At 45.4% G+C, this 25,652-nt stretch overlaps 1 protein-coding gene across 1 annotated transcript; it reads right to left on the bottom strand.

Moving 5' to 3' along the window:
* Nucleotides 1-1,230: 1,230 nt before the first annotated feature.
* LOC106612241 (cyclin-J) lies at nucleotides 1,231-25,652 on the bottom strand. Its single transcript, XM_014213228.3, has 6 exons — nucleotides 25,298-25,652; nucleotides 23,756-23,864; nucleotides 18,705-18,915; nucleotides 5,844-6,143; nucleotides 5,299-5,458; nucleotides 1,231-5,043 (listed from the first exon to the last, which is right to left on the bottom strand). Exons 2-6 carry the CDS (start codon nucleotides 23,831-23,833, stop codon nucleotides 4,509-4,511), a joined length of 1,284 nt encoding a protein of 427 aa, XP_014068703.1. The 5' UTR covers nucleotides 23,834-23,864; nucleotides 25,298-25,652; the 3' UTR covers nucleotides 1,231-4,508.

Genomic DNA, 25,652 nt, shown 5'->3' with positions numbered 1-25,652 from the left:
CATGGGAAGCTATAGTATATCTGCACTTCTACATTGCACAATTATTTTGGAAGGATTTAATCGGATGGTAATGTGTGTCACTGTGTGACAACAGTGTGTGCTAAATGTGTGTTCATATTCACTACACACGCGTCATTGATAGTGAGTGATGAATGGGCCTCTATGACAGAATGTCGTAGAACACAGACCACTCTGAATGAGACGGGTGGGTGGAGTGTGAGGGCTGAAGAGAAGAAGAGTTGATTTGTAGAGAAATGTCCTTGGGACACTTTTTATATTCCTCCCCCTCGGTTTTCAGTGAGCTAGGCCAAGGTCCTGTTTGAATAATGTGAAAATGTACTGTTGTTGAATGTTTTCCCTCTTCCATGAAACATGTCAATGGCCTGACATGATTGGATCGGTGTAAGATATTGTGCGTCCCAAATGATAATTACAATTGGCTCAGAACAGGGCAGCAGGGCTGGATGTACACAGAGAGCTAATATTAATAATATGCATGTCAATCTCTCCTGGTTGAAAGTGGAGGAGAGATTGACTTCATCACTAATTGTATTGAGAGGTATTGACGTTGAATGCACCGAGCTGTCTGTCTAAACTACTGGCACACAGCTCAGACACCCCATATGCATACCCCACAAGGGGTCTCTTCACAGTCCCAAAGTCCAGAACAGACTATGGGAGGTGCACAGTATTACATAGAGCCATGACTACATGGAACTCTATTCCACATCAAGTAACTGACCCAAGCAGTAAAATTATATTTTAAAAAAACAGAAAAAAAAAAAAAACACCTTATGGAACAGCAGGGACTGTGAAGCAACAAACATTGGCAGAAATGCACACACACAATAACATACGCACTATACATACACATGGATTTAGTACTGTAGATTGGCGGTGGTGGAGTAGGGGTCTGAGGGCACACAGTTTGTTGTGAAATGTGTGAATGTATTGTAATGTTTTAAAATTGTATAAAACTGCCTTAATTCTGCTGGACCCCAGGAAGAGTAGCTGCGGCTTTGGCAGCAGCTAATGGGGATCCATAATAAATACAAATACCCTATATAGCACACTCCTTTTGACCAGAGTCATATAGGCAATAGGGTGCCATTGTGAAGCAGCATTGTTTCAGTAAGGCTATGTCCATATTTCAATACCATACAATAACTTGTAAACGATAATCAAATAGCCTAAATATCATCAAAAGAACACACTGACGGAGTGAAGATATTCAGTTCATTTTTGTTGTTTATTTCAATGGCTCATCTGATAAAAGAAACTTCTCTGTGTCACATCAACAAAGACTACAAAAAGAGCTTTACAAAAATAGACGTGGGACATTTCTGGTGTCATTTCATTGGACAAGTAGTGTGGTTGTGTGTGTTTCTGTTTCTGTGGACATAGAAAAATGCAGAGTATCGCTATAGCAACACGTACAGTACACCAATCAAGGCTGCAATATGCAACATAGTGTTCAGAGCTCTCGGTTTCTGGCAGCAAGGATCAACGTTGAGTCAAATCACACAATAATGTCAAAGAATTAAGTTATAAAAGATGAACCAGTGGCGAGGGCTATACACAAGACAGTGACGGCTGTGAGAGAAGAGTTCTAGCCGTAGAAATAGAAGGAATCATTCTAATGCTATAGTTCTACCAACAAAAAAACATATTGCACCTTGAGACCTATGAGAAGTAGCTTTTTAGTGAGGGAAGACCGAGTTCTTTTTCTAAAACAGGGTCGTATTCATTAGGTCACACCGTAGCAAAACGTTTTGCAACAGAACAAAAGCTTTCTTATTGGACAAGTTCATATAGTCCCTCCCCGTTTGTCCGTTTTCTTCCGTTTGGTGCCTGCCTAATGAATATGACCCAGTACTCCACACCGACTGCATCCATCTTTATTAAACACAGGAAGAACAGGAGTAAATAAAATACACTTAAAATAATAGGAATGTAAAATAAATGTAAAATAACCGGGAAAAAAAAGGCAGAATCCTTTTGTCTATAAAAAGTAGTGACGGCCGTACAGTGAGTGGGTCTGGGTAGATTGACATAGTTCAGAAGAGATCAGGTAGAAAGATACATTTGGTTGCTAGTAACAACATACAGTTCTGTACTAAGCCCTTCATTCCATTTCTAGTAAATTACTATCTAGACTACAGTAAGGTATGTTCATGCTATAAAAAGGTTTAGACACATTTCAGATGCTTGACAGATAACTTGCTTAAGCAAGATTCATACAGCATTCAATTAAATAAATGTCTGATATCTAAGCCTAGAACATTGAGAATCAGAACACAAAAACCTATATAGAACATGTTCTGAGAACCAGAACACAGTCTTAGTAGTATCAGCATAGTTCAAGTCTGAAAACTGCTGGGGACAAGGTACAACCAAAGTAAAATATACACATTCAAAAGCATACGGACAGAGAAAAGGACCAGACGTTTACACTGTTGCAGATAGAAATGTGATTTATAGAGCTTCCATTAGTCCCTGCTCTACACAACAGATAGAAATGTGCTGTTTAGATCAGCTATGGGTATCTAAACATTCTGTAATGTTCCAACTAACTCTCCTTCTGAGTGAGCCCCCGATTTAGATTTTTTTTGGACATCGCCACGGTAACCAGCGAGACCCAGAAGGGGAATCTGGATGTGTTTACGTTCCAACAGGAAGTAGAAGTTTGAGAAATGCAGTGCTGGAAATGTGGGAAGCAATTAGTAATGACAAGCTGCAGATGGGCTGTGTGTTTCATCGTCTGCAAGGTCACTGATTCTACCAGGACGCAAACTTAGTGTTTGTTTATATATCTTAGCACGTTATTTAAAAATTCAGATCCTCTTCCTCAGAGAGGTAGATGAGTGAGAAACCCTCCTGGGTGCCATGCTAGTATCTACTTAAAGCACACTCAATAGGACACAGTAAGAAGACAGCTGATTGGGTAACCTCAGCAATAAGGAGACGGCTGATTGGATATTCTCAGCCTAACCTGAGCCTGAATATACAGTTAAGGGCACAGAAAAAAACATTACAAATGAACAATGTTAATAGACTGTTTACACGCTGGTAAAACTAAAACTAAACTTACTTAACCAAAGAATACAAAATAAAGCAACAACGAATAAATGTGTCAATATAAATAAAAAGCTACGGCACGTTTCAATGGCATCGTATTCAAGTAATCCGTTAAATCAAGTCCCTGATATACGCTGTGGTTCATGGAAACAAGTCTTCAGCTCACACAGAACCATCACTTCATATAGAAGGCAGCAGCATTTTATTTTCTACACTTCAACAAAGTTCTAAGCATAGAATTAGAATGCCAATCATTCTATTTCTATGTTTCCAAGTCTCCTTTACCAGGAGCATTCCATGTCAGTTCACTTCCACTTGAAGTCTGAGTGGAGGGATGTGTAAAACAAAGATTCACTTTTTAACCCTAACTACGAGACTTGGTGGTTGGAACATCCCCCCCCCCCCCCCCCCCCATCCCTTTCCTGGAAACAAAGATCCAGGTATGAGGCTAACTCCATCACACGAGAAGACTTTGCAAAAAGGAAGAAGTGACAAGGAGGAAGGAAGGGAGAATAAAGGCTGTAAGGAGAGGTGACAAGGAGGGAGGAAGGGAAAATCAAGGCTGTAAGGAGAGGTGACAAGGATGAAAGAAGAGAAAGCCAAAACATGACAGCTATGTTAAAACTATGGATTTCCTCTGCTGTGACAGAACAATGAACTCTGTGGCCTCCCCTCCCCAGCCAGAGAGGATTGTGGGTAGGAATTCTCAGAATGCCCCTGGAGCACTTAGTGATGAGTGAAATAATCCCTTTATTCACTGGCATAAGAGTGATATAAGGCTGACATAGCAAGTGACACAGCCTCTTCAACTCACTGGTATGTCTACTTATAACACTTCATACCACTGTTCCCAAGTCAGCAGCTCAATATGTCACTTTACTGGCCTATTTCTCGTCTACAGTTGATTTCATATTTTTGGATTACAGAGAGAGATCCAGCAGCACTTCATCTTCAGCTGAATTCACAGACAGACATCACTCTGGTCAAAACACAGGAGGCACTGAGGAGGAATCATGTTGCATAGCCTCTGGTTCACAGTGATGACAGCATCTTAACCAGGGACATACAGTGTGTTAATGCTTCTGCCTTGGAATCATGTTCCTGTGACGTGATCGGAACACAGTGTTCAACATCAGTCAGTGACATCGCAGTGACATCAGGTGTCATGTCAGTGTGATGACCTCTACGGGGTCATCGGTGCCCTTTGACCTTTGCTTGTGTTTTAGCCGTCTTTCTCTCCGTCTCTGTCTGAGGGTGGGGGGCGCGGGGCGGGGGGCGGCAGAGGAGGGGGACGGGGTGCTGACGGCGATGGAGAGGAGGTCTGCCAGGGAGCGGAGAGGAGGAGGAAGAAGTGAGGGAAGAGGATTGCAGCGCTCCCTGTCCCTGGCTCGGGGCGGTTTGCTGTTCATCCTCTCCTCGGTCTCCTGGCGTCACCTATCGAAGCAGCCCGCTGACGTGAAGGTGTGGTGGGGGCCCACGCCCCCCAGGTACCCTCCGCTGTAGGCCATGCTGAGGCAGTGTCGCGGCTCCGCAGCCAAGGCTACCTGCATGGAGATGGGACCCTGCAAGGCCAGCGGTGCCACCCGAGCCCCAGGCTGCAGCCCCGAAGTCAGGCTAGGATAGGAGGGGAAGGCCCCTGCTGTAGAGGTCATGGTGTCGGCCCCGGTGAGCAGCCCCATCCTGTGGCTCTGGAGGGTGTCCTGGGACATGTTGACCACAGCAGGCCCTAAAGCCTGGGAGTCAGCTAGCGCGTGGAGCTGGGACAGGGAGGGGGAGTGCTGGGAGAGGTGAGGGAAGCCCACTGGGCCAGGCTGGAAGAGGAGCTGCTGGGGGTTGGAGGAGGTAGCTGGTCTCTGGACTGGGGAGAGGTGGGAGGGAGGAGGGTGGGACTGGAGAGAGGAGGAGCAAGACAACGGAGGGGTGGATTTGGGTTTGTTGGCCTCCTTCACATCGTTGTCATGGGCACTGTGGAGGAGAGACAGACAGGGAGGTAGAACAAGACGTGTGTTATTATCTGAGGACAGTGGATTGTCATGTGTTTACAGTTAACCTACATGAGCAACGAGAGAATTAGCATGGAGATTGGCTCGGTCAAATGGATATGATCAGGTCTTTGCATACAAGCATGCAATTGGTCTCAGGTGTTTCTGTCCTGTATGAGAGAGACTTAATGTGAGGTGGCCCCAGGTGTGTGTGTGTGTGAGAGAGAGAGAGACTTACAGCAGCATGAGTTTGATGCAGTGTGTAAGGTGGTCCCAGGTGTATCCAGTCAGTAGGTGTAGAGACGTGGTCCAGCTAGGAGAAATCTGCAGACAGATACGAGACGCCGCAACGCATGCTGCTGCCACCTGAGACGGCCGGAAACTCAGGAACGCATGGTCTAGAGGAACACAGCCAATCAGACTGTTAGTAGTGGGGTCTAGAGGAACACAGCCAATCAGACTGTTAGTAGTGGGGTCTAGAGGAACACAGCCAATCAGACTGTTAGTAGTGGGGTCTAGAGGAACACAGCCAATCAGACTGTTAGTAGTGGGGTCTAGAGGAACACAGCCAATCAGACTGTTAGTAGTGGGGTCTAGAGGAACACAGCCAATCAGACTGTTAGTTTGTGACAAGCACATGAGGCTACATATATTTCATAACAGTCCCTCTGTTTTTCCTCCCCTCCATCCCTCCCGCTTTAACCTTTCCCCCCTGCACTCTCATTCCTTCACCCCACCCATCACCTCTCCTTCAATCCCTCCATCCACCTCGTCACCCCTCACCTTGCAGTGATACCTCCAGGAAGTAGTGTGTGTACTTGTCCATAAAGGTTTTTGTCTTGGAGAGGGAGGAGAGAGGCCAGCCGTTGTACAGGTCTCCCTCCTGCACCGAGGCCTGGAGGTAGTAGTCTATGAAGTGGGCCGGGGTGGGCATACACAGGTTCCAGCTGAACGTCTCCAACAGCAGCAGCTCCATCTTGATGAGGTCCCTCTTGTTGAGAACAAGGTTCAGAGAACACATGAAGCCCAGGGAGTTGAGCTGCTCCAACTTAGGTACGCGGTCCTCCCTCTCCTCAAACTTACCTACAGGGCAGAGAGAGGTTAGAAGGTAGACTATACAAAAACCTTTCCTAATAAAACACTACTTTGTATTTGTCACATGCTTCAGTGTAGACTAAACAGTGAAATGCGTACTTACCAACCCTTCCCACCAATGCAGATAGAAAATACAAAAATAATGGAAAAGCAAAACATGTATAATAAATACACAATGAGTAACAATAACCAGTACAGAGTCCATGTGCAGGGGTACGAGGTAACTGACGTAGATACAGTGCCTTCGGAAAGTACTCTGACCCCTTGACTTTTTCAAGGGGTCTGAGTACGTTACAGTACCCGCAAAACACCAGTCTGAATGTCAACAGGGAAGAGGCGACTCCGGGATGCTGGCCTTCTAGGCAGAGTTCCTCTGTCCAGTGTCTGTGTTCTTTTGCCCATCTTAATCTTTTCATTGGCCAGTCTGAGATATGGCTTTTTCTTTGCAACTCTGCCTAGAAGGCCAGCATCACGAAGTCGCCTCTTCACTGTTGACATTCAGACTGATGTTTTGTGGGTACTATTTAATGAAGCTGCCAGTTGAGGACTTGGTTTCTCAAACTAGACACTAATGTACTTGTCCTCTTGCTCAGTTGTGCACCGGTTGCCTCCCACTCCTTCTATTCTGGTTAGAGCCAGTTTGCGCTGTTCTGTGAAGGGAGTAGCACACAGCATTGTACGAGATCTTCAGTTTCCTGGAAATTTCTCGCATGGAATAGCCTCCATTTCTCAGAACAAGAATAGACTGACAAGTTTCAGAAGAAAGTTATTTGTTTCTCGCCATTTTGAGCCTGTAATCGAACCCACAAATGCTGATGCTCCAGATACTCAACTAGCCTAAAGAAGGCCAGTTTTATTGCTTCTTTAATCAGGACAACAGTTATCAGCAGTGCTAACATAATTGCAAAAGGGTTTTCTAATGATCAATTAGCCTTTTAAAATGATAAACTTGGATTAGCTAACACAACGTGCCATTGGAACACGGGAGTGATGGTTGCTGATAATGGGCCTCTGTACGCCTATGTAGATATTCCATTAAAAATCTGACGTTTCCAGCTACAATAGTCAAGGAAAGAGGGCGAGAAGGAGTGAGGAAAGAGAGCGAGCAGGAGTGAGGAAAGAGAGCGAGCAGGAGTGAGGAAAGAGAGCGAGCAGGAGTGAGGAAAGAGAGCGAGCAGGAGTGAGGAAAGAGGGCGAGCAGGAGTGAGGAAAGAGGCGAGCAGGAGTGAGGAAAGAGAGCGAGCAGGAGTGAGGAAAGAGAGCGAGCAGGAGTGAGGAAGAGAGCGAGCAGGAGTGAGGAAAGAGAGCGAGCAGGAGTGAGGAAAGAGAGCGAGCAGGAGTGAGGAAAGAGAGCGAGCAGGAGTGAGGAAAGAGAGCGAGCAGGAGTGAGGAAAGAGAGCGAGCAGGAGTGAGGAAAGAGAGCGAGAAGGAGGGAGGAGCCCCTAAACACCTAACAAGCCTCTCGGTTCTCCTATAAACCTGTTTCAGCAGGAAAACTGGGAGGGGGCGCTGACATGGGCACACGTGGCACCCTCATCCTCATGGCACCCTCATGGCACCCTCATGGCACCCTCATGGCACCCTCATGGCACCCTCATGGCACAGAGAACTGATAGAAGGGAGGTCAACAACTAGGCCGACCCTCTACACAAGATACATGTATGTTCAGGAAATGTGTACAATACCCATGTGTAGAGTACTGGGTACAGACACACAACGGAACATTGTTCAAAACAAAGAATGGACTAGGTTACATTCAAATCTTCTCTCACACACTGACACACAGTGTTGGGAAGGAACGTGCCTGTCACAACTACCGTATTATTGAAGTCCTAAAACCCAACAGCTTGGATTAACAGTCTATGGACAAGCCTTGTCAACATACCACGGATCACAGCACTAACGTCATAGCAACAAAGACAGGAGAGTAGGAGGGAAGGGAGGTTTGATGTGGTTAGTCCTCACACCGTCTGAACAGGCCTGCCTGGCTACGTCTCCCCCCCTCCACCGTACTACTCCTTGGTTTTTCCTTGCCTCGCACTCTTCCCCACACTATGTTGCAATTTCATCACTCTCCATTTATTCCCCCACCCTTTCAAATCAAACTTTATTTGTCACATACACTGAATACAACAAGTGGACATTACCGTGACATGCTTACTTACACGCCCTTAAATCAACAGTGCAGTTCAGCATAGTTGGTTAGGAGCACGTAAAACATCAGTCACCTTCCTCCTCCTCTCCACCCCCTCTAATTCTCACCCTCCTCACCCTCTTTCCCCATCAACCCCCCTCTATAATTCCCTTCCTAGTCATCATAAGACCAGCTGAACCAATGTGTGTGTATATATAAATAAATATGGGCTCTTTCAAGTGTGATTTTTACTGCTGATGCCGCAGCCTGCCATTAACCCTGTAGGAGAGAGCCGTAGAGAGCCCAGCCAGCAGCCAATCACCCCAGCAGGTTCTAGCAGGCCTCAGGAGGCAGTTAACACATAGGCTGTAATGGCGTCTCATAACCAGAACAGGAAACAATAACTGCTGTTCTGTTCACTCCCATCCACTACTCCAGCTGCTTTAGTATAGGGCAGGCCCAGCCCACTCCAGCCTAGACCCAGTCTCAGGCTACACTTGCCCATTCGCCCTCATATCCTGTAGGCTAGTAGTCTAGTCTGTCTGCTGGACTCCTGTGTCCACAGGGACAGCCATAAAATGGCCATGAATACACACCCCCCCATCATCTCTACACAACCACCTCTTACATCCTGGTAGGGTTAGGGGACTGGTAGGGACATTGTGTTGTCAGTCTTCTCATTGCGATGGCACTTTGGTTTACTACTTGCATTGACTGTTGGTTGGGCGTGTGTTTAACAAGGGATACAACAAACTATTTCAACTGAAATTACATTTCTGAACAGAGGTAGAAGTCATAGGGACAAAAGGTGATTTAGTACTGCAAGCTGCTTTTCATGTTAATTACAAGTACAACCTGTCCTGTTCCATGTCAACAAGATGAACACAGTGACTCATCTACGAGCTGTGTGAGAGAAAGGGTGCATTCCTCAGCTGTAAGTTAGTTCAGTCTACCTGGCTGGAAAGTAGGTTGCTAAACGATCCTATCTGAAGAGTGAGAGATAGTCTAGTCAGTGCTTCCTCTGCTGAGCCAAGTGCATGCCTGTCCTCTTCAGAAACTAACCCTCCATCAGGAGCACTGGGGCTGCGGGTCGGCCCTGTGGACGTGTGCTGAGAGGCTGTAGAGCGCCCAGAGAGAGGTTAAAAGGTAAGAACAGCAGGATGTAGGAATGTCCTATCTCTTCCCAGGTGTGCTGCTGGGGGGTATTAGACTACTGCTAAAGGAGAGTAGAAACCTGAGAACCTGCTGGGGGGGTATTAGACTACTGCTAAAGGAGAGTAGAAACCTGAGAACCTGCTGGGGGGGTATTAGACTACTGCTAAAGGAGAGTAGAAACCTGAGAACCTGCTGGGGGGGTATTAGACTACTGCTAAAGGAGAGTAGAAACCTGAGAACCTGCTGGGGGGGTATTAGACTACTGCTAAAGGAGAGTAGAAACCTGAGAACCTGCTGGGGGGGGGGTATTAGACTACTGCTAAAGGAGAGTAGAAACCTGAGAACCTGCTGGGGGGGGGTATTAGACTACTGCTAAAGGAGAGTAGAAACCTGAGAACCTGCTGGGGGGGGGTATTAGACTACTGCTAAAGGAGAGTAGAAACCTGAGAACCTGCTGGGGGGGTATTAGACTACTGCTAAAGGAGAGTAGAAACCTGAGAACCTGCTGGGGGGGTATTAGACTACTGCTAAAGGAGAGTAGAAACCCGAGAACCTGCTGGGGGGTATTAGACTACTGCTAAAGGAGAGTAGAAACCCGAGAACCTGCTGGGGGGTATTAGACTACTGCTAAAGGAGAGTAGAAACCTGAGAACCTGCTGGGGGGTTATTAGACTACTGCTAAAGGAGAGTAGAAACCTGAGAACCTGCTGGGGGGGGTATTAGACTACTGCTAAAGGAGAGTAGAAACCTGAGAACCTGCTGGGGGGTATTAGACTACTGCTAAAGGAGAGTAGAAACCTGAGAACCTGCTGGGGGGGTATTAGACTACTGCTAAAGGAGAGTAGAAACCTGAGAACCTGCTGGGGTGTATTAGACTACTGCTAAAGGAGTTTATAAACCTGAGAACCTGCTGGGGGCTATTAGACTACTGCTAAAGGAGAGTAGAAACCTGAGAACCTGCTGGGGGGGTATTAGACTACTGCTAAAGGAGAGTAGAAACCTGAGAACCTGCTGGGGGGTATTAGACTACTGCTAAAGGAGAGTAGAAACCTGAAAATGTCCTTCACTAAAGTCACAGAGGAAAAGAGATTACTGTTAGGGTGTTTCTCTCCACCTCACCCACCGAGACAGACTTTATTGATTTCTATGAATGACCACACTGCTCGATTCTGTCACTGCCCTCTTCATTAAAACAGATCACCTCTTCTGAAGGAGTTCATGTGAAGGGGAAAAACTATTTTAGCACTGCCCTCTTCATTAAAACAGATCACCTCTTCTTAAGGAGTTCATGTGAAGGGGAAAAACTATTTTAGCACTGCTTGCCTATAAACTAGATGTAGATGATTCAATCTAAAAAACACACTCCTACAGTCACAGACAGTATTTTTTAAATTTAACTAGACAAGTCAGTTAAGAACAAATTCTTATTTATAATAACGGCCTACACCGGCCAAACCCGGACAGCGCTGTGCCAATTGTGCGCCGCCCTATGGGACTCCCAATCACGGCCGGATGTGATACAGCTGTGATACAGCCTGGATCAATAAATCAAACTACAAATACCTACTCAACATCCACCAACCCCATTTCTCAAGCCTAATCGGTACTGTGCCTTCAGAAAGTATTCATACCCCTTGACTTATTCCACGTTTTGTTACAGGCTGAATTCAGAATATATTCAATATAATTTTTCATCAACCATCTACCACATAATGATAAGGTGAAAATAAGTTCAGATTTATATTTTACATAAGTATTCACACCCGAGTAATACTTGGTAGAAACACCTTTGGCCACGATTACAGCCGTGAGTCTTTCTGGGTAAGTCTAAGAGTTTCACACTTGGATTGTACAACATATGCAGTTATTGTTTTTAGAATCCTTCAAGGTCATTTAGGACCATAACAGAACCAAAACACAATATTCACGGATATAACAACCTTAAGCTTATTGTGGACAAACATTCCTATACTTACAATGCACTTTGCCTTTCAGAATCAATTGGTAATAAGACTCAAATTTGTATAGACTTTTACAGATTATCCTAAAAGAGCTCACTGAAGTGTATTAATCATTTGCAGGTCTTGCCATAGTTTTCACTTAAATTTACTTGAAAATCTAACTCGGTAAACAACTCGTGTATATTTGGCCTTGTGTTTTAGGTTATTGTCCTGCTGAAAGGTGAATTTGTCTCCCAGTGTCTGGTGGAAAGCAGACAACCAGGTTTTCCTCTAGGATTTGGCCTGTACTTAACTGCATTCTGTTTCTTTATTTATCCTTAAAATAAAAAAACTCCCCAGTCTTACAAGCATACCCATAACACTTTGTATTCAGGACAAAAATATAATTGCTTTGCCAATTATTTTTGCAGTATTACTTCAGTACCTTGTTGCAAACAGGATGCATGTTCTGGAATACGTTTTATTCTGTACAGGTTTCCTTCTTTTCACTCTGTCATTTAGGTTAGTATTGTGGAGTAACTACAACATTGTTGATCCATACTCAGTGTTCTCCTATCACAGCCATTAAACTCTGTATCTGTTGTAAAGTCACCATTGGCCTCATGGTGAAATCCCTGAGAGGTTTCCTTCCTCTCCAACAACTGAGTTAGGAAGGACGCCTGTATCTTTGTAGTGACTGGGTGTATTGATACACCATCCAAAGGGCAATTAATAACTTCACCATGCTCAAAGGGATATTCAATGTCTTCTTTTTATTTTTTACCCATCTACCAATAGGTTCCCTTCTTTGCGAGGCATTGGAAAACCTCCCTGGTCTTTGTGGTTGAATATGTTTTTAATTCCCTGCTCGACTGAAGGACCTTACAGATAATTGTGTGTGTGTGTGAGGTACAACATTTTCTTTGTTAAACACTATCATTGCGCATAGAGTGAATCCATGCAACTTGTTAACCACATGTTGACTCCTGAACTTATTTAGGCTTGTCATAACAAAGGGGTTGAATACTTACTGACTCAAGACATTTCAGCTTTTCATTTGTTAGTTTGTAAAAATGTTGATAAACATAACTCCACTTATGGGGTATTGTGTGTAAGTCCAGTGACACGAAATTGCGATTGAATCCATTTTTCAATTCAGGCTGTAACACAAAATGTTTCTGAAGTCCATCTCTCCCTCCCCCTCCCTCTAATTTGCCGGCTCGTCTTTCATTCAGATGAAATTGGTCACAGCTCCACCACAAACCCTCCCAATGAGTGTGTTCGTCCTATAGGCTCTGCCGGTTAACACAATGTAGACGCATACTGACCTCTGACCTCAAGTGCCTAACGCTTGTGTGACCAGGAAGAATCCTCGGCCCTCTGCCGTCTCATCTCCTGTCCTAGGCCTAGGGGTCTGGAACACTTTTGGGGCGAGGAAGAGGGGAAGAAGGGAGGGGTTGTGGGGGAAGAAGGGAGGGGTTGTGGGGGAAATGGTGACCCCCCCCCCCCAAAGTGAAACACTAATCAATAACAAATGGCATGACATTTCAGTCCTAGCCTGGTATTTGTGTAAGAAACAAAAGACCTCTATAGAATCAGAACACAAAGTTCTTAAATAATACATCAGTGGCATTAAATCTAAATCTAATGACATTAAATAATAAAACTAGCCTACATTTTTTGGGAAGGGGAAAAAAGCAGCATTGAAGAAATCACTGTCGTAGATCACAGCCATTTTACCGTCAACTCATAATTCCTTTAATTATCAGACCACAGATGAATTCTCTCATAATTACAATCAAGCATCAGAGAGACAGAAAGAGAGGGGAGGAGAAACTGCGGGAGTCCCCTGTTAATCTACATATCGAGAGGTTCAGTTCAAACATGTCCCGTTCTGCATGCCCCCCTTCCAATTCCTCCCTGTTAAACATCAGCGGTCGGCATCTCTTTGAAGCACCGCTCAGCTCGTTTCTGCACCCCCACCCCCAGGGGTGGAGGCGGAAGGGGGGTAGAGGTGCTTTAGGGGCCCCAGCCCAGTCTCTGCCTGGGCCCTGACGAGGTGAGTGAGACTCAGAGGAAACACTCCTAGCAGTGGGGCTATGGTGGAGATAAAGCCATGTGAATGGAGTTCTAGTCAGATAAGATGCTTAGTAGAAGCCTGAAGCCTCTACATGTCAACCTTGCTTGCAGCCAGTCACATAAATACACAATTGCAGACAAAACACACGACAACCTCCACCCCCATGTCTCTGCACCCCTCCCCCACCCTGGGCCAGGGCTAGCTGGCCGGCTGCTCCTGTTGACGGGCTTTTGTTTGGGCCTGACTCAGGGAGCATATGGCAGGTGGCCCTCTCCCTCCACACACACACCCAGTCCCTCCCAACCCTCGGGCCCCCAGGCAAGCCTGCTGCAGTGTGTGTGGCTTGGATGGGGTGTAGCTGCTCTTTTTAAAGCCCCTTCTCTGTAACACAAACCGTTGCACCAGCAGCATACTACGTGGTTACAGCTACTAGGCTCCATGTAGCAGGACAGCAGCATGGGAGACATCCTGAATAATACACAGCTTAGAACTAACTGTCAACTGCCAGCTGACCTCATTGAGAGGGACAGACAGGGACAGAGATATTACAGGAACATAAATTAGACCCAACCAAATCATGAGAAAACAAAAATAATTACTTGACACATTGGAAAGAATTAACCCCCCCCAAAAAAGAGCGCAAACTAGAATACTATTTGGCCCTAAACAGAGTACAGTGTCAGAATACCTGACCACTATGACTGACCCAAAATTAAGGAACGCTTCAACTACATACAGACTCAGTGAGCGTAGCCTTGTTATTGAGAAAGCCAGGTCTGCCCACAGCGGCCTCACAAGAGAAGACAGGCTGTGTGCCACACTGCCTACAAAATGAAGTGGAAACTGAGCTGCACTTCCTAACCTCCTGCCAAATGTATGACCATATTAAAAGACACACATTTCCCTCATATTACACAGACCCACGAAGAATTTGAAAACAAATCCAATTTTGATAAACTCCCATATTTATTGGGTGAAATACCAGTGTGCCATCACAGCAGCAAAATTTGTGACCTGTTGCCACAAGAAAAGGTCAACCAGTGAAGAACAAACACCATCGTAAATACAACCCATATTTAGACATATTTATTTTCCCTTTTGTACTATAGAACTTTTGTGAGTGTAATCTTTAACTATTTCACTTGCTTTGGCAATGTTTCCCATGTCAATAAAGCCCTTGAATTGTGTGTGTGAGAGCAAGTCACAAGTCTATAATTTCATTAGTGAGGACAAATAGCTGCTATGCAGAGCAGAGTGGTCTGACTTCAGGGACAGAAGAGAGGGATGCCAGGAAGAGTCATGTTGGAAGTCCCTGGGCCACTGTACATGGGGGGGGGGGGGGGGGGGGGTGTCAATGCAAATAGCCCAGGTGGCAAATTGATTAATTGTTCAGCAGGCTTGGGGGTAGAAGCTGTTAAGGAGTCTTTTGGACCTAGACTTTGTGCGCCGATACCGTAGCAAAGAGAACAGTCTATGACTTGAGTCTTTGACAACTTTTTGGGGCCTTCCTGACACCGCCTGGTAGCTAGGTCCTGGATGGCCGGAAAATTTGCCCCACTGATGTATGCATTACCCTCTGTAGCGCCTTACAGCCAAGCAATTGCTATACCAGGCGGTGATGCAACTGGTCAGGATACTCTCGATGGTGCAGCTGTGGAACGTTGAGGATCTGGGGACCCATGCCAAATCTTTTCAGTCTCCTGAGGTGTGTCTTGATGTGTTTGGACCATGATAGTTTGTTGGTGATGTGGACACCAAGGAACTTGAAGCTCTCAACCTGCTCCACTACAGCCCCAGCGATGTTAATGGGGCGTGTTCGGCCCTCCTTTTCCTGTAGTCCACGATCAGCTCATTTGTCTTGCTCACATTGAGGGAGAGGTTGTTATCCTGGCACCACACCACCTATAAGCTGGTGATCAGGCCTACCACTGATAGTTTGTTGGATGATGTGAACACTAAGTAGCTCACTACTTTTGACTGGGGCCAATGGGGTGTCTAGACTTTTGGCATCTACAAGCACCATTGAAATGATCCGACAATTCGAAGGGTAAGAATTCCTTTAGGAAAAAGGCTTTGATGAAAGGATGTTAAATGCGCAGAAGGACTTTATACAATAGGTCTCCTGTCCCTGTGGTTGTGACTGGGAAGAAGAAGTTGGGACTCTCCATTTCCTTCCTCTCGCAAATGGAACAAGGACAAATACAAACCACACACACAAATACCATGGAACCACAATTTTCTTTACATTGCTTTCTGTGAATGTCTATGAAAACACACTAACACACACATCGTTCAAACAAGGAGAGAGAGAGGTGGAGGAGAGACCAGAGAGCGATAGAGCGATGGAGAGATATCACCAATAGGCTAACAGGATTAAGTGCTGACTGTTGAGAGGTACAACAGAGATAGTGATTAATTAACCTAGCGCAGAAGCCTGTGGAATTTTAACAAAGACAATGTGTTCCTTTCAAGACTATGTACCAAACAACAACCCTATTCCCTATATAGTGCACTATTTTGGACCAGGGCCCATAGGGCGCGGGTCAAAAGTAGTGCATTACATAGGGAATAGGGTGCCATTTGGGACACACAGAACGAGCGCAGAGCAAAGCTGGCATCAGACCTGAAACCCAGCAGGACCGGAGTACTGAACAACCAACCAGTCAGAGAAGTTGAATTCATTAATTAGGCCAGATTCCAGCACCTCAGGAGATTAAACAGCAAACCCAACCAGGACAACCTTGAATCAAACAGCCCTTTCAAGCCTTCATCAATCACACAGAGCTGATCCCTAGAGTCTGACTCTGTTCTCTCACTGAAAGAAGCAATCAAAAGATTCCATTCATTCGTCTAGTAAGAGAATCCTCTAACAGGATTTTTGGTCGATATATTTTCATCTTTTCATTTAGTCTTCCAGTAAACTCTACGAGCTCCCCGAAGCCTCACACGCACGTGTCCCCAGTGAGCAGGCCCCGTCCCAGACTCCCAGTTTGATGGCATCATTAGTGTAATTACCCATGAGGCTCTGTGAGCTGTGTTAATGTTCAGACTCACAGACTAGCCGTTAATCACCACACACAGACCCACTTACAGCAACTACTCCTACACATAGTAACAGCAGTAGAAGCCTAGATCATGGTATATCATCTGACTCCAAGACCACAATCTGACAAAACCCGGGTCCAAGTTTCCTTTATGTCTTTATTCCTGTTCTAGCGGGTTTCATACCTTAGCTGTGTAGGACATTCATTTAGACGGGTGCCATCAGGAACGACTAAAGACAAACCCCCCCAGACGCGTTATCAAAGGCAGGATCAAAGCTATGTGCATAAAGACGTACCGACACAGGTGTAGGCTAATCCTCACCAAGTCACAGACAGACTGGGTTTCTAGCTAAACAATGTCAAAAGCCACAGCACCACAAATTATATAGGGTTTTCCAGCCATCCATAGTCTGGAAACTGGAGTAAATTATCACTGAAGGTACTGGATGGGAACTTCTTATAAGCATTCAACAGTTTATGAAACGTGCTGTGAGAACAAGATGGCGCTGACAGACATGGCAGCTCCGCTTCTAGAGCCGAAGAAACTTCGCAGTATTTCGTTTTTTTGTCTGTTATTTCTTAGCCCAGAAATGTTTTTTTTTTGTGTTATTACATAGAGCAGGAAATAACTTTTGGATATCAGAGCAGCGGTCACTCACCAGCATTACGACTTTTCTGAATTGGATCCTTTGTTCGTACCCACCCAGGGCATTGAACTTATCCCAGAGGCTGCTCCAAGATGCCACCGGCAGAGAAGAGGTATTAGGAGTGGACTTCTAGTCCAACTCAGGAAGTGTGCACACCATCCCCCACTTCCGAGTATATTACCCGCTAATGTTCAGTCTCTGGACAATAAAGTAGACAAAGCTCAGCGCGAGGATCTCCTTCCAGAGAGACATCAGGGACAACATACTTTGTTTCACGGACTCATGGCTCTCTCCAGATATACTGTCCCCGTCCATACAGCCAGTTGGGCTCAGTACATCATGCAGACAGGAATAAAGAACTCTCTGGGAAGAAGAAAGGTGGTGGTGTATGTTTCATGATTAACTACTTATGGTGTGATTGTGACAAGGTACAGAAACTCAAGTCCTTTTGTTCAACCTACCTAGAATACCTCACAATCAAATGTCGACTGTATTACCTCCCAAGAGAATTCTCTTTGGTTATAGTCACAGACGTGTATATTCCCCCTCAAGCCGATACCACGATGGCCCTCAAGGAACTACACTGGATTTTATACAATTTGGAAACCACATATCCTGGAGGCAGCATTTATTGTAACTGGGGATTTTAACAAAGGAAATTTGGAGAAGGTGAAAAGCTTCAAGTTCCTCAGCGTACACATCACTGAACCTGAAAAGGTCCACACAGACAGTGTGGTGAAGAACGCGCAATAACGCCTCTTCAACCTCAGGAGGCTGAAGAAATTTGGCTTGTCACCTAAAACTCTCACAAACTTTTACAGATGCACAATTGAGAGCATCCTGTCGGGCTGTATCACAGCCTGGTAGGGCAACTGCACCGCCCACAACCACAGGGATCTCCAAAGGGTGGTGCAGTCTGCAAAAAAGCATCACCGGGGGCAAACTACCTTCCCTCTAGGACACCTACACCACCCGATGTCACAGGAAGGCCAAGAAGATCATCAAGGACATCAACCACCAGAGCCACTGCCTGTTCACCCCTCTATCATCCAGAAGGCAAGGTCAGTACAGGTGCATCAAAGCAGGGACCGAGAGACTGATAAACAGCTTCTATCTCAAGGCCATCAGACTGTTAAATAGCCACCACCCGGTTACTCAACCCTGCACCTTAGAGGCCGCTGCCCTATATACAGACATGGAATTACTGGCCACTTTAATAATGGAACACTAGTCACAAATTAGTTTAAAACTGCTTTACTCATTTCATATGTATATACTGTATTCTATTCTACTGTATTTTAGCCAATGCCACTCCGACATTGTTCGTCCTAATATTTACATATTAATTAATTCCATTCTTTTACTTTTAGATGTGTGTATTGTTAGACACTACTGCACTGTTGGAGCTAGGCACACAACCATTTTGCGACACCTGCAATAACATCTGCTAAACATGTATGTGACCAATAAAATTTGATTTCACTTGAATTCCACTGTCAGCTGAAGAAAACTGACAGAGCATTATTCTGTAAAGACTCATGATACTTACTGGCAAGGAGCAGGCAGGACAGAGCGATGACGTAGAGCTGTTTGACAGCTACATCGTAGTGGTCCATGAACAGGTCCAGTAGGTAGACAGACAGGTGTCTGGCTGTAGGACACAGCTGGTAGCGGTTCGACAGTATGGCCAGCAGGTCCGCAAAGTACCGACGCATCCCTATCTGAGGGGAGTGGGCCCGGTACACAGGCAGCTTCAACTCCTAGAGGGAGAGGATGAGGAAGATGGAGAGAAAAGGAAGGAGAGGAGGAGAAGGTAGACGGAAGAGAAACAAGGTGGAGAGAGAGAGAGAATTAATATAGGTTCTAACACACGAATATGGGTTCTAACACATGAATATGGGTTCTAACACATGAATATGGGTTCTAACACATGAATATGGGTTCTAACAGATTAATGTAGGTTCTAACAGATTAATGTAGGTTCTAACATGTTCTAACACATTAATACGGGTTCTAATATAGGTTCTAACACATTAATATAGGTTCTAACATTAATATAGGGGACAGGGTTTCCCATGGGGAGGGGGACAGGAAGTAGTGGTGGCTGTAGAAGTAGTGGTGGCTATTCAGCATGGTAAATGTCCATTGCGGTGGGAGCAGGGTAGAAGCCTGTTGGGGGAGCGGAGCGGGAAGGGGGGTGGCTACTCAGCAGCCTGATGGTCTGGGGGTAGAAGCTGTTGACCAGTCAGGTTTTGCCATGACGCTCCTGTACTGCCCGTGTCTGAGTGATGGAAGCGTGGAGAACAGGCTGTGGCTCAGGGGGCTGTGGTCCCTGATGATCTTCATGGCCTTCCTGCGACACCTGGTGTCGTCGGTGTCCTGGAGGGAAGGCAGTGTGCACCCAACGGTGCGTTCAGCTGAGCGTACCACCCTTTGTAGTGCCTTGCGGTCAGCGGCGGAGTTGCCGTACCAGGCTTTGATGCAGCCAGACAGTATGCTCGATGGTGCTCCTGTAGAACATGTGATGCAGCCAGACAGTATGCTCTCGATGGTGCCCCTGTAGAACGTGATGCAGCCAGACAGTATGCTCTCAATGCTGCTCTGTAGTTTTTGACTGTTTCCTTGGCAGCCCCGTTGATGAGGATGGGGGCGTGCCCAACCTGGTCCCTCCTAAAGTCCACAACCAGCTCCTCTGTTTTGATGATGATGAGGAAGAGGTTGTTTACCTGGCACCACACTGTCAGAGTGCCTACCTCCTCCCTGTAGGCCGTCTCATCGTTGTTGGTAATCAGGCCTACTGCTGTTGTGTCGTCAGCGAACTTGATGATGGAGTTGGAACTGTGTGAGGTCACGCAGTCGTGGGTATACAGGGAGTACGGGGGGGACTGAGGACGCACCATTGTGGGTCCAGCGTGTTGAGAATCAGTGTGGAAGATGTAATGTTACCTATCTTCACCACCTGGGGTAGGCCCGTCAGAAAGTCCAGGACCTCGTTACATTGGGAGGAGCTCAGTCCCAGGGCCGTGAGATTTGTGGCGGGCTTAGAGGGCATGATGGTCTTTAAGGCAGAGCTGTAGTACATACACAGCATCCTCAGATATGCATTCTTCATGTCCAGGAGGGTGAGGGCAGTGTGCGGTGCCACGGCAATTGCGTCGTCCGTGAATCTGTCGGGGCGGTAGGCGAAGTGGAGAGGGTAGTGTATCGGGGAGGGAGGTGGTCTTTCACAAGCCTCTCGAAGCACTTCATGATGCCGGAAGTGAGCGTTACAGATTGGTAGTCATTCAGTTCAGTTACTTTCCCTTTCTTGGCCACAGGGACGATAGCGGACATCTTGAAGCAGGTGGAGATAGAGGCCTGAGCTACTTGAGAGATTGATGATGTCAGAAGACACAACCTCTGCACTGAGGTCACAGGCTTGGGATGCCCCCTGGGCCAGCAGCCTTGCGATGGTTAACATGTTTGAATGACTTACATCCGTCCTCTGTGGAGACCATAATGCATGTAGACCACGATGTCTTCAGGGTTTGTCCTCGGCAGCTCCGAGTTGTTTTGTTCGAAGCATGAGAAAAAGATGTTTAGCTTGTCCGGTAGGGTGGTGTTGGTGTCCGCAACGTGACTGGCTTTCTTTTGTAATCCGTGATCGTTAGAAGCCCCTGCCACATGCGCCTCGTATCCAACCCGCTGAATTGCTCCTCCATTTTGTCTCTATACTTGTGTCTCGTCATCTTGATCGATCTGTCCAGGTCGTATTTGTACTGTTTAACCATACAATTGTCCCCCGATCACCTTGCCGTGTTCATCAGCAGCATCTCTCTTCTTCAGTTTCCCGACAAGGCTGCCATCAATCCATAGTTTTCGATTTGGGTACATTTTGAAAGTCACCATTGGTATCACATAATCTACACATTTGTTTTATTAATCCGGTGACTTGAGTTGGCATGTTTATTGATGTTATTCCCAGAGGCAACCTGGAACATATTCCAGTCCACGTGATCAAAACTGTCATGGTGCATGGATTCCGATAATGTTGTACAGACGTGAAAGCGGAACGTCCCTCTGGAGACAGGGTTCCCCATGGTGGGTAAGGGGAGGGGGTGTTAAGGAGGCATGGTGGTTCAGCAGTAGGGGTTATGTTAAACCCCTAGCACATCTCCCATTCATGTTCAATTAGCAGCTGGTGTTTCAAAGGACAAAATTAGAAGAGAAGACATTACTATTGAACTACAGGGCTCTGGTCAAAAGTAGTGCACTATATAGGGAATAGGGTTCTGGTCAAAAGTAGTGCACTATATAGGGAATAGGGCTCTGGTCAAAAGTAGTACACCATTTTGTGAACAGGGTGCCTTTGTTTTTTTGTTTTTTTAAAACACACCCCAAGGACGCACCCAGTGTCCTCCTAGTCAACCATATACTGTAGCATAGGGGAATAGAGGAGTGTCACATGAGCCTTCAGCTTAAAGATGCATTTGACAAGGGGAGAGATAAAAACAAACTTATTCTCCCACAATGTACTGCCTTTAATGCTTTATGAGTCTGTCTCTATCCTAATAGAGGCTTACAACAGAGTTGTTTTGGTTTTTCAATAAATGCTTTGTTTCTTCATACCACACACAGACGGATATTTGATCAACAAAAAAAAAAACAAGGGCTTTATAATGTAGATTTATTTAATATCAGATTAAATAAGGGATGGATTAATCTTTTTACATAGTGCTGTACCAGTTTGTGGTTTGCTGCTAAAGGCACATGAAAAACATCCACCCATACTAAAAATACAGGTTACTATTGTTGTCTACTTCAGAGACAGAGAGCCTACTTCCCTTCCCTAAGGGTTGTCCAAACAACAAACATACCCCACCCGTAAACCTAATCTTTACTGGACACTGACGCCGTAGCGCCTGTCAGCATGACCAACGTACTGAGGACCACAATCTATGGCACACGTGTTCCTCACACATATTTCATCTGTGAGTTTCATCAATTATCTGTTGAGTTGTTTCTGTATTGCCTACATAGAACTATGGCAATCACTAAGGTGACAGTCAGCTAAAGGAATCTGAAGGACAATACATTTTAAAAGTGTTACACACAGAAACCCCCGTAAAACACCACCCCCGCCTTGAGTTCTCCTCTCTCCTCCGCCCCCCTCACTGCGTGCCTTGCCTCTGGTCCATCTGTCTGTCTGGGGGTTCAGGGGTGTGGGGGCATTGTGGGGAACCGCAGTGGAAGGCAGGGGACTCTGGATGCAGAGGAGCAGACTAGCCTGCTGATGGACTACAAGTATTTAGAAATAGGGTCTATGTCTGGGGCGTTGTTTTGTCTTTCAAAGACACTGGAGAAGTTACATCAGCATAATTGCTTTTTACACAGACTTTTTGTCCTTGGTCTGCTGATTGGTTAAAGGGTTGGGGGAGTCAGAATAAATCAGAAGGGAGGCCCTAATCTACACACCCCCTGGTTACAGACGTCCTACCCCCTGGTTACAGACGTCCTACCCCCTGGTTACAGACGTCCTACCCCCTGGTTACAGACGTCCTACCCCCTGGTTACAGACGTCCTACCCCCTGGTTACAGACGTCCTACCCCCTGGTTACAGACGTCCTACCCCCTGGTTACAGACGTCCTACCCCCTGGTTACAGACGTGAGTAAATAAAATGACTGTGGTAGGCTAAGTGAATGACTTGTAATGAGACTGCCCGATTGTAACAGAGCGGGGGCAGCTGCCTCCAACAGTGCCATCTACTATCCAAATACTCCCCCTACACATGACGTGCGCGTAGACACACACACACAAAACCCTACTCCATATTGTCCCTCCTATATAGAATCAAATTAGCTGTGATAATCTTACTCCCTACAAGAAGACTGCAGTCCAGTGACAGATGCTGCCATTAAAGGGACACACAGTAAAAAATATAATCATGCTGGAGGTTTGCCTAATTACTATATCAGCCAATTAATGAGCCTCAGCCCTTCTATGTTATCTAAATTAGATCCCTTACAAATAGATGACAGTCATGTAATTATATCTGCCAACATTAACTACACTGTATAGTGTAATATAGCTAAATATATAAGTTGAGGAGTGGCTATCAAGTCACTTCTGGCTTGGATCTTTATTTTTATAAATGCACAACACTAGGTGAACAAGAAAACATACATTTTACCTCTTATCCAGAACGACATACAGGAGCTATTATGGTTAAGTGCCTTGCTTAAGAGCACACCGGCAGATTTGGTTTACAAGGTCGGCTCTGGGATTCGAACCAGCTACCTTTCCGTTACTGGCCCAATGCTCTTAACCGCTAGGCTACCTAGATTAGTTGCCGTCTTGTTTAGGTTAAGCTGAATTTAAGCACAGGTGAACTGCAGGCCACCAAACTCAAAACGTTCTCCCTGGCACTGAGAACATCCCCATAATACCTATTTCAACATGCAGTTGAGATTCTTATGTGGCGATGACAAGAGGAAAGTGGAACTCAGGGAATGAACCAAGGAGACCCAGAGAACTGGATTCATAGAATCGGAATTCAGAATTCTATTCATTCTAAATTCTATATTCTGTTAATTCAGATTCTATGACTGGCTGGTCTTACCTTGATGCGGAGGGACTGATGGATATCCCCTGCTAGCTGTCCTTTCCACCATTGTAACTCCCTTTCCATCTTTCCCATTCAGAGAAGGCCACAAGGATGAAGTTCAACCCTGCAGACACACAGAAAAATGGGCCAAGTCAAGAGACATCCTGGCTGTATGCCGCATGTTATGGTTGTTGGTGTCTGATCACAACTCTTACAAAAATCGATTTTATAAGAGAGGAAGTTCCAGCAAAGCAACAAATAAGTGTTGATTTCTAGATTATTTTTTTTTTTTTTTTTAAATCTTTTTGATTAACTTGCACTATGAAGTAATAACAAATCAAATTCTAGAGGTGAGTGGGTTAAGCGTGGTGACATGCCTTTGATATTCATTGAGCAATCAATTGAAATTGATTGCAGTTAAAGATCAGCATTTGATCAAATAAAACACACCAAATAGTCTTTCGAAATGTTTACAAACAAAATTCTGGAAAACTATTCAAAAAAAGTCGGCTGCTCTTTTGTAAGCTTGGACATGTCACTGGCACTGCATAGCCCTTGATCATGACTCTCAGTTCCACTACATTATGCAGGAAGGGGGGTTTGTTAAAAGCCGTGACGCTCCGTCTGAACATTAACACGCATCGCTTGCTGTACGGTTCTGGAAGCATAAGGATCTTATTTTTCATATCTGCGAAAAATATATACATCTTTTTAACTGTTAAATTGATACACACCTTTATAGGGTTAGGGTTCCCACACGGCCATATTTCCATGTTACAGCGCTTGTTTACGGAAGACAGAGTGGACTACCTGTGCTAAATAACTATCTGCGTCTCCGAACCTGTTTGTAAACGGAAGACAGACGCCACAAACTTGTCACTGAAAAATACTGTTGGCTGCAACTGTGTTAAAAACCGTGTACACCAAGTGTGTATTTAGCGTTTGTTAAATTATTTTTGATGTGATATCAAAGTATAGGGATTTATGTTTCTAGAACCGTACCGCAATTGATTTACGTTTAGATGCAGTGTTAGCTGTTTTGTCTGTCAGAGCCAATTCGCCCTCTAAACAGAGTATGTCAAGTCCTTGGACTAGGGAGTAACGTTAAGCTCCTTTAGTACAATACTGGACTGTGGTACTGCACTGCATTCCCCCATGCATGTGGGTGTGATTTAAATGCCCTCCTGCAGCGGAAAAAAAGAAATGGATGGGAATTATAGCGCTAGGTTAACAAAGTAACTTTTTGTTTTAGGCCTAACAACAAACAGCTACGTTGTCACAAATCTGCTTAGGAGAAATGAAAACAATACGTTGATAGTGGGAAAATGTGTCAAGACTGTCATTCAGCGGTGTCAAAACCACGAGACGGTTTCTCCAACAGTGTTTTTTTTAACAGAAAAGTAGACCGGTCTTTCGTTTTTAATACTATTTTATTTATAGGCCTATAACTCAGACTTGACAAAGATCACACGTGACTATTGACCGCATTAAATCCTTGACACACATTTAATAAACTTTTAAATTCACGACATTTCCATGATCGCATGTGCCGCTCACCCTTTCCGACAGGAATACCCTCAGACCTCTTTGTTTCACTCCGACATCCTGAATGAGAGAATTCCTCTTTGGGAAGTTTTGTGTTATCCTCGGTACCGGCGAAAAGCGACGACGGTTTCCGTTATTCAGATGACAAAGTAACAATGCTTCAGAACAGTTTAATTCCGCTGTTTTCTAGTCTGTTTACACTTTTCCAATGATTTTTCCACGACCGTGTCTTTCTAACCAGTTCAACAAAGTGGTTTGCTGCCCCAGCTGCTGTTGGGGTCGATAAGGAGCTGGTGAACCTGCGTACGCGAAACACCGAGTGTGTGATGGGAAATGTAGTCCAAAACCCCGTGACTAAAATGGGCTA

Source organism: Salmo salar, chromosome 09 (genome assembly GCF_965601325.2).
Source record: "Salmo salar chromosome 09, fSalSal1, whole genome shotgun sequence".
In the NCBI taxonomy this organism is placed as follows: domain Eukaryota; kingdom Metazoa; phylum Chordata; class Actinopteri; order Salmoniformes; family Salmonidae; genus Salmo; species Salmo salar.
The sequence above is the reverse complement of the archived record's forward strand: the minus strand, read 5'-3'. Positions and strand labels throughout refer to the sequence as shown.

What these genes read in the sequence shown, in the direction of transcription:
- LOC106612241 (XM_014213228.3), bottom strand. Translation starts at nt 23,833, where the DNA reads ATGGGAAAGATGGAAAGGGAGTTACAATGGTGGAAAGGACAGCTAGCA. An exon ending in ATCAGTCCCTCCGCATCAAG is followed by an intron (nt 18,916 to 23,755) that starts GTAAGACCAGCC and finishes CTCTCCCTCTAG; the next exon opens with GAGTTGAAGCTGCCTGTGTA. An exon ending in TGCATCAAACTCATGCTGCT is followed by an intron (nt 5,044 to 5,298) that starts GTAAGTCTCTCT and finishes TCTCCTCCACAG; the next exon opens with TGCCCATGACAACGATGTGA.